At 41.8% G+C, this 9,628-nt stretch overlaps 1 protein-coding gene across 1 annotated transcript in view; it reads left to right on the top strand.

Annotated features, from left to right (window-relative positions):
- SLC44A3 (solute carrier family 44, member 3) overlaps positions 1-9,628 on the top strand; it is a 38,663-nt gene that overhangs the window by 21,642 nt on the left and 7,393 nt on the right. The window contains exons 10-11 of the mRNA XM_010132964.1: positions 143-299; positions 2,764-2,847. Of these exons, the coding sequence (XP_010131266.1) occupies positions 143-299; positions 2,764-2,847 (241 nt within the window). The remainder of the gene's footprint in view (positions 1-142; positions 300-2,763; positions 2,848-9,628) is intronic.

Raw genomic sequence — 9,628 nt, 5'->3', positions numbered from 1 at the left:
CAGCAGGAAAACTGGAGCTGTTCAAGTGGGAAAGGAGATACCAGCTTAATTCTTTAAATTTCCAAATATTGGAAAGATACAATGTATATCTTCCTAAATAAGTTTCTAAAACATTTTTAAATTGTTTGTTTTCTCTTTCTAGAAATAAAAATAGCCCTCCATCTCACCCAGTCCTGTCTTCCATATCAGTTCTTTTTTGCTATCATCTAGGAACTGCCGTAAAAGGCTCATTTCTAATCACAATACTGAGAATACCAAGGATCATTCTCTTGTACCTTTATAATATCCTAAAACAAAAGGTACGTATATACTTCTGTAACACTATAGAAACGGTACTTAAAAGCTGAGAGTAATAAAAAAAATGTGAAGAATATAGTTCTTGCCTAAAAACAGATTATAAGAGCTGGATTTTTTTATTTCATCCCGTTTTTTTCATTAAGAAAGTTTTTCCCTCTCAGCTCAGATATCTGTGCTTCCTTTTTTCTGTCATCTCATATTTTTAAGAGCATAAAACAACATGTAAAACCAGCTTTATTTAGTGTTTATATATAAAAAGGCTTTTATGAAGGATAAAGGAAAAATTTGGCAAGATATTCTATTTACATGTTTTGCGTCATAAGTTTTTAAAAAGCAAAGGTAAGTAAGAACATTATTGTGGCATATAAAGTCTAGAAAAGATTTCCTTGCCTTGCAATATGAGATTATAGAATGTATGAAATAAGAACCATTCCAGAGATTTGTGTAGGATCCAAACCACATCTTTTAAGATATATTAAAAAATACAGCGGGGCTGTTTTGGTTACTGCTTGCCTTCTTTCTATCTTTCACAGATCTCTGCATCTCTTCTGCTTGAAACGTGCCATTGCAGTTAGTGCTGGCACTTTGGTAAGGAGAGAAGGCTGTCATGACTGCACAGCTCTGATTTTAGAGGAAGATTTAAGCAAAGTTTTTAAATGTAGGTCTTTTCCTCTAGAGTTTAACTTGGCCTTGAAGCATGTTACGTGTGGTTATGACACAGACCGTCCCCATGAGGGTACCTATGTGTGGGGTACAGTTTGTGAACGCTTAAATGAAAGCCCCGTCTAATAAGGTACTTGAAATGTGTCTGGGTTTACGTCACTTTCACATGAAAGCCTGGATTATAAAACTTGGTGAGATGGGTCAGCTCAGAGCTTGGTTTAAAGATGATGGGTGGGACGAGTTGTGCTAGACGGAAGATGCCTCTGCCTCTAGAGGAAGCAGAATAAGCGGACGTGTTGGCTTCGTAATCTGAATTGCCAGAGAAGACTGAAGTAGCAAAGAAAGATTGTTTGTGTCTATAGGAGTGTGCTACAAGCACCTTCAGGTCCAGTTGCCAAGCATTCAGCTGAGAATGTGACATGACCCATAGCTGTAATTGCTGCTGTATAAAGTGCTTAGGCCAGCTTGTGTCCCCAGTCCTCAGAAGGAATCCCCCAGAAAGCAATCTTGCTCCTTCCCATGGGAGAAAGCACAGGCCATGGCACCTTTCCGTTGAGGCTCTTTCCATAGAGGGCCAGAGCAGTGGTGCTAAAGGATGGCGAATTGATGCTGCATTCTTGTAGAGCTCACCCAGACTTTGCCACCCTTGCAAAAAATTCTGTGGTTTTCTGTAAACAGGAGGAAAAGTTAGGGGTCTGCAAGCTCGCAGGTAAATTCACAGATCAGTCTTCAAGCAGAATCAAGAGGAGGTTGCTGTTGAGGTCCCTTGTTCGAGGTTTTTAATAAACAATACTTACCGAGTTTAAAAGATTTTTAGTAAAATCATCTGTCTAGCAGTGCATAGCGAGATTGAAGTATTTCTCTGCTGCCAGGAGTCTGCATGTACAGTTGCCATTTTAAAGGAATTATTCCTGGAATATTTTCAATAACTTCTACAGAATAAGAAGCTGGGGGTTTCATGGTTTCTGCAAGAACGATGGTAATTGTGGGGACCTGAGGTTTTCATATACTGACTGGAAGGTCTCTACTTTCCAAAACAAAACAAAAACATTCTGGCCTCTGGAAGAAGAAGGTTAAAAGAACTCAAGTATCACTGAACTGAATTTCCTTTTGCTGAGAAAAACAGCCAGTTAGATCTGGAAGGCTACCATGGCTACCAAGATGTCTTTTTCATCTCTCGCTTGGTAAAATCTTTATATGATGAACAGTTCTAAGCTTGTCACGTAAAGGGGAAGGGGTTGTGTGAAACAAACTTGGAGCTTTTCTGCTCTGTTTTTAGTATGAAATTAATACAGATCAGTGGTCTATGACTACGCTGTTCTAATGCATGCTTTTTCCTGCTGTCCTGAAAAATGAATGTATGCTGAGTCAATACACACACACATGTGCCTCTAAGTCCTTCTGTCCATTCTTTTATTTTTGTTCATCAGAGTACCAGGCATTTCAGAACTGTGAGGTTTTTTGATAAAAAGTCAAAATCTGTCAGTGTATTCCCTGATCACTGGAAGGTACCGTAAGGGTCACCAATTTGTCTGCCTGTTTTGTTCTCCAAGCAGCTGGTTGCTTGCAGCGCTTGTTTTCTTTTATCAGAGAAGAATCTTCCATCGACGGGAAGAAGAAAAATATGCTCAGCTCATCAGTCATTAGTACTGAAGGGTCTGAAATGAAAACAGTTCCTGTAATCCCAACGAAAATATTTGCTGCCTAAGTGAATGCTTTATTAGAAGCGTCAGTCACCTGTAAAGCGAGTTTTGGTTGAATCTAATTCTGTGTCCAGTAACCAAATGTTTCATTTCATTGCAGGAGAGTGCATGTGCAAAGTGCCTATTCAAGTGCTGTTTCTGCGGGTTTTGGTGCCAAGAAAGTTGCTTAAGATACGTTAACCAGGTACACTACCATCTCTCTGTCACTCAACCATCTGCACACCTGGTCTAGAAACTGTGTGTGTATGCTAGCTCCATTCAGCGCGACTAAAGCAACAGCCAAGGCGTGCAAGCCAAAGTTTCCTCCTGGGACACCTAAATAAACAAAAAAGTTTGCAAGTGTAGATGGAACTTATTGCAAGGAAACAGGGAGTTGACAAACGTGCAAGGTGCAGGATTTTAGAAAACTTGTTAATATGTCTTGAGATCGCCCTTTGAGAGGGCCGCTTGCTGCGTCTGTAGCTAAGACTCCTCAACATTTTTTGAGTTGTGCCAAGACAGACTACTGAAATACAGAGGATCCAGGTGGAAGGAAGTGCTGAAGAAGTAAGAAACCCACCTGGAGAGGTGTCATTAAACTAGATACAGTATTTTCCACCTGAAAGCCTTGAATAAAGAAACTTGAACTCCTGGCTGATTTCCATTATCCATATATCTGGGAATATGGTCCATGATGAAAAAGCCAGATGATATAATATTCTCTTTTTTTGAAAGACATCTTTGTTTTGTTCGCAATTTTGTTTCAAAATTATTTTTATTGGAAGTGGATGATTTATGACATACAGCAGTTTTTCCGACACTTGAGTCCTACTTTTTCCTTCCTGCTCGTTTTCTCCAAATGTTTTCTGTCTCTGTGTACATCACTGTAAACGGTTAATATTTTCTTTGTCCCTCCTCTTCTGTTATCTCTGGTGACTGTGGTAATGTGACAGGCAATCAGATGTTCATGCCGCGTCCTGGCTCTGCTCTTAGTTATTGTTGAGGGTAATAGTGAAGCAAAGGCGGCAATTCTGATCAAGGGCCTGGCTTCTCCTCTAAAGTAGGCGCGTAAATTAAGCTTAATCTTGGACAGCTACAAAGGGAAAGTTCTTCACTTAGTTCAGCCTAGATTAAATACTTCTGCAGTGAAATCTCTGGTTCTAGATGATGAATTTTCCAGATTTATTTTTTTTTTTTAGGTAGATCTTATGGTCACTGACTTGGGGAGGAATCTCGGAGTTTGTTTTGAGTCCAGGCTTTCCATTTGTAGTCGCCCTTTCCCCTTGGCTTCCTGCCTTTCTGCGAGATATCCAGCATCCCAGAGTTACTTCCTTCAGCTCTTGTATGCTGTGTGTTTGTTAAAAGAATTAATTACTGTGATGTTCTTCCTTTTGTTTCAGAAAGCTCTGCTGTAGCTCTTGTTCCCTTTAAAGATTTCCGGTTTCCTAACTTTAACCTAGTGATCGTAACACTGCATTTGCTGTTAGATAATTCTTTGTTTGAACATCTTTTGGCAGAGATTATGGTGTTCTGTATGCTCCAAATCCAGGGCAATTTGGGCAAGGGTTGGAAAAGAAGAAAAGAAAGAACAAGCTGTAAGATTTTAATAGAAATTTTATCTGTATGAAGGGGTAATGTTCGTCTCAGATTATTGCATTTCATAGAGTAATTAATGTATCTAAGTAGTTTTTCTTTTTTTTCCTATAAAGAATGTATTCAAGCCTATTTCTTTAAAAAGTGTGTTTTGACTAAGATTAAAAGTCTTCAGTTTTGTAAAATCTGCAGATAAATGCAAAACAAAAAAGAAAGGAAAAAATAAAAAATACAAGTCTGCAGTTTTAAGCAGCTTGACATATGGCTTGATTAACAGAAGTGCTGAACTCTTAAGACCTCTTACTGAGATCAGTGAAAGCTGCTGGGGACAGCTTGGAAATTTCACGTAGATCTTGAATGTGAACTTGAGAGTAGGACTTGGAAGGTGTTAAAAAATTGCTTGAATCTGTTTCTAACATTTTTGAAAGTATCTTTTAGTTCAGATTTTGATATCTGTGTGAGCAGAACGCATTAAAATGCAGAACAGTTGTTATAAAAGTTGCTCTGAAGCTCATTGAGTGTGTTAACATTCCTTTCTATATTTTTACCTTTTATTCCAGTATTACATTTATTATAGTAATAAGCATATAATTACCTGAAACTCTAATTAAAAAAAAAAAAAAAGCCTTCCCCACCACTTCTGCACTATTTTCTTCAACCTGTTTTTATGTTGTTTGGATGGTTTAAATTCTTTCTGCTCCTTCATTCACAAGTTTAATCAGGATTAAACAGAGCCCCTTGTTTTCTCTCTGGGAAACTTGCAGATGAAAAACAGGTACTGGAGGAAGTAATACTGGTGATAGAGTGAGAGCTTCCTTCTTCCCGTGCAGCGTCAACCAAGTGCTCTGCTATGTTATCAGAGAGTACTTTTCAGGCTGAGCTGCCGTCTTTTAAATCCGGGACTCAGCACTGCCTTGGATAGTTGCATGCATCCCTGAAGTGACTCGTTCCCCGCAGGCTCAGCTAAGTTTTGTTCAGGCCTCCTGGAACTGAACTGAAATGGGGACAAAAAGGTACCCTGTCCTCTTCCCATCGTGACAGAGCGCTGCGCTAGATGCTGGCAGTTGCCGTATTTCCAGCGGTTGTTGGAGGAGGGGTAATGTAAACCCACCACCCCGTGCGGATTGCGGTGTGGCTAATTACGTTCTGCCTTCCTCAATTTCTCTTGGATTTGCAACTGGATCCTGTGCTAAACTGTGGTGTAGTGTTGCTATGTGCTGTTAAACAGTTCACTCCATAAGCTGTTCCATTTCAGTCATGGGCAGGGTGATTCATGTGTGTGTATAATCCATTAGTAACAATTGTAAAGCACTCTGGCTTCTATCTGGATGAAAAGTGCTTTGTGAATATAAAGTCATTATCCTTACTTGACAGTTCTGTTTGCCAACACTTGTCGGAATTACCACAGATTTTTCATCTTCTGGCTATGATGGTTTCAGTATGTTCCAGATAAACATATCCAATCGTCTCAAGTAAAATCTGGGAGATTGGAACTTCTCTTCCGTAAAATGAATATACTGTTTTTTAATGTGGTTTGGGAGCTACGAGGTCTGTCTGTCTCCTGCTTTCTTAAATTATTGTGGCAGTCTTAATTTTTGATGCATCAAAGCACTTATATTTTTTTTTTCCTTTACAGCCCTGTTGCAGTGACTGTTTTTTTGAACAATATATCTATTTCAGGATAGTCTTGTTTTTCTATGTCTGCGCCGGGTTCATCTGCAGCCAGTTGGCAAGCAGCCGCTCCAAAGTGCAGCACATGGATTTCTGCAGGAGCTGCTGAGCAGTATGTGGTTTCTCTGCTTTCATCAGCCCGGTTACTTGCCGGGTAGCCTTCGGGGCCCTGTGGTAGCCACTCCCGGAGTCAGCAGTGTGTTAGCCTGCCTTTGCCGATGCTGAGGGCCAGCAGCGAGTGTCTAGTGTGAAGAACAGGAGCAAGTCCGTGTGATGGTCGCGCATACACGGCAGTTGATTGCCTCTTAGGCTTTGGAGAGAAGCCTATCAGGAGGTTGCGGTTAAATGCCTTGTGGAAAAGTGACCTAGATAAAACCAAGGTTCATGCGTAGTAATGCAAGTACAGTTCTCTGCGCTGCCAAACACATTGTGCCTCACCCCATCAAGTACTTCTTTTTCTTCCCAAAAACAATACCGCATTTTACTGTTACTGGCAGAATTGCTTCTAGATGTTAGGCTAAATTTTCAATCGCCTTGAAAAAATACAGTTGGCTAAAATGTTCCTCTTCAATGAAATTGCATTTTAAATATGTTTGTTTTCCCTCTAGAGGCTTTGTGGATGTGATTGCAGGAGATAAAATTCCTGGGGTCCTTTCTTGCTCTGTAGGGTGAACTACATAGGGGATAGAGATGAACAAGGCTGAATAATTCTTGCTTTGATACCTTTCTCCTCCCTCCTACCCCATTTTAAAAAAAAAGAAAAGAAAAGAAAGAAAGAAAAGAAAAGGCAATAAAGCAAGTGACCAATAACTCAGGGCTTTTAAGCAGAGGAATTTCTGAACGACTCTCTGGAAATGTGCAGTTTGATTTTTACTTCAGAAATCCCAAATGAGAACATTGTCGCAATAACTACCGAAGCTACTGTAAGCTCCAAATGTAAGGGCTGGGCGAGGGAAAAGCACTAAGTAGTTTAAAGAGGGAACTTTCCACTTAAGAGAAGAAATTCTATAAGGTGCCAGTGTGAAATAGCCGGGGACTGGAGTGGCTGGAAGTCCTTCCAGTCTTACGTGCCCTCATCTCTTCAGTGGGGCCTCCCAGGCCCACGTTGCTCTGATTTCCCACCGCTATGGGAGAGACACGACACAGCTTTCTCACCGGGGTCACTGACTGCTCTGCAGCAGCCACAGAAATGCCATTGCTGCTTTTTGCCCCGATTTCCCACCGCTATGGGAGAGACACGACACAGCTTTCTCACCGGGGTCACTGACTGCTCTCCACCAGCCACAGAAATGCCATTGCTGCTTGCTGCCACTGGATTTTGTTTTCTGAGGGGATTCCACTGGCAGCTGAGACACTTGCAAGCTGAGAGCCTTAGAAGTCCAGCGTGAGGTGCACAGCGTTGTGCTGGGTGTGACTAACCAGGAGAGACCCCAAGAGAGCTGGCAGCAACAGGGTCCGATCAGGCTGAAAACACCCGCAGAGCAGAAGAAGCTGAAGTGGGATGTGAGACAGCGTGTCTCCTGCTTCTTTTTTAAGAAGGTCCTGTTGCTATGGCAATCCTCTCTTCCCCAAGCTCATTTTATTAAAGCAAGTCCTAGAATGGAGGACTGAATTCAGCTGTTACACAACGTAGCAATTATTCTCAACAATTGGGGAGCTCACAGCCTGGATCTGAGCCACAGCGCCTTTCTCATGAAACTAGCAGGTCAGTTTTTCCAAGACCCTTGACATTCTGTCTTGTGAGGGACAGAAGGATGTATTCTTTAAATAGGTTTTTTTGCTTGCTGTGGTATTTTGAAATATGTAAACATTCAAATTCCTTATTTATTCATCCTAACACTGAGAAACTCGTGTTTGGTTCCCAGGCTCCAGGCCAGGGAAGCCTTGCTGTCTTCGCAAAGGTGGCGACACCGTACCAACTTTCTGGTGCAGGGATAAGGACTGTTCCTGACCTGCAATCTCTTTCTGATCAGTTATGCTGTCGATGCCATTATTCAGTGTTTGTCACCATAGCGGAGACTGCCGTTGTAAAATATCGATTCGTTAAGCAAAGATAAAAAACCGAGTAGCTGTCCTGGGCCAGACTGCCTCTCAGGCTAGCTCAGTATCCCATCTCCAGCAGCGGCTGTGTGTGACCACTAAGGTAGGGTGGGTGTGCATTTCCCCGGCCCTGTGCTGTTTCTGAATCTCTTTGCAGAGACTTCTTGAGCTGAGTGTATTTTCTGTGTTTAGTAACTCCCAGGGGATTCCTTCTCCCCAAACCCTCCCCGTCTCCCTTGAGCTCATGCTGACTTTCAGCAGCTGAAGCATCCTTTGGCAGCTCAGAGCTTACAGATTTACAGTGAGAAACATCTGTTTTCAAATTTGGCTCCTACTGCTTTGCACGGTTCTCCCCCTGCCTAGTCTTTGTTCTGGAAGAAACGGTGAGCCATCTAACCCTACCCTACCCTACCCTCTCTGCATTGCTCATGATTTTGTAGTCCTCGTACCGCATCCTCCTTCAGTCGTTTCTTTTCCAGACAGAAAATAACGTGTTTCTAGACGATAGCGGTTCTTAACTGACCATGGTCCACCATCTCGGCCTTTGCAACTGCCTTTTCTTTGAAAGGGATTGGGTTGTTGCACATACCCTGCAAATGGAAAATTAGTGGGTTATCTAAGCTTCTTAGTCCAAACTCCAAAATTGTTTGCAAACACTGGAAATACATTTGCTTAAATGTGTGTTTTCTTAGTGAGAACATGTAGATTTCTATGTGACTGGATGGGATCAGGGCGTGGGGTTTGTGTGGGAAACTTGAGGATTGTGAGGAAGGTGTATGGAGCCACAGTCTAGGCTGAACACAAATCCTTCCTAATATTTTATTTTCCCTCATAAACACATTTTTTACTGAAAGCTCGAGATCACTTGGCTAAGACTTCAGCTTGTACTAGTAACATTCTTGCTTCACCTATATCAGTGACTTATAGACGTCAGCAGTTAATTCATTTTCGTGTCTTATTCCTTCTGTAATGTGGATTATTACCTGGCTGCCTTTCTTGCTTGGATGTTCTGACTAGTTGATACTTACATGATTTGTTGGAGTTGTAGTTGTTATAAATGCCATTTTTTTATCCACTGGTCTGTAACATGGCAAATCCCTGTGCAGGTAGTATTCAGACTCCGGCGTTATTATCAGTCTTTCCAAGGTAACTGTTCTAGTTAATAATTAATACCAGAAGTTCTTTTTGTGGCACATTCCTCAGATACCAAGGTGACTAATTCAAGAGTGCAAACAAATGGCTATTTATTTTAGGTTTGGAGACAATGTTTGTACAAGTGTACATGTATTCTCTGCAGTCTTTTTAATTTTTAAAACAGGACATTTTTTGCTATTTATAATGAATACAGAATCTCTGTTTAATTTATCGGCAAAATTTATACTGACCTCACCAGATCAGGATCTGCTCTGTGAATTTAGTTCTTAAGGGACAGAAACAAACTTCGGAAACCCTTTTCCGCCTCGTGGCTAACTTCCTCTCTGTTAGTGGGAGTGATGAAACAGGCTTTACTCACCGCATGTTATGAGGGTAGGTCCGTCCGTGTCTGAAGCAGGCGGTGACCGCTACAGACAGAAGACAGGGAGGGAGCGTGGCTTGAGGCCGTCTGCCCCGCACCTTGTCCTGGGGAAACGGTAGCCCAGCAAGGCTGGGGGCGGGCCTGCTGCACCGCCACGCCCGCCGCT

This window comes from Buceros rhinoceros, unplaced genomic scaffold (genome assembly GCF_000710305.1).
Source record: "Buceros rhinoceros silvestris isolate BGI_N320 unplaced genomic scaffold, ASM71030v1 scaffold19563, whole genome shotgun sequence".
Lineage (NCBI taxonomy): Eukaryota > Metazoa > Chordata > Aves > Bucerotiformes > Bucerotidae > Buceros > Buceros rhinoceros.
This window is presented reverse-complemented; position numbering and strand designations above follow the sequence as displayed.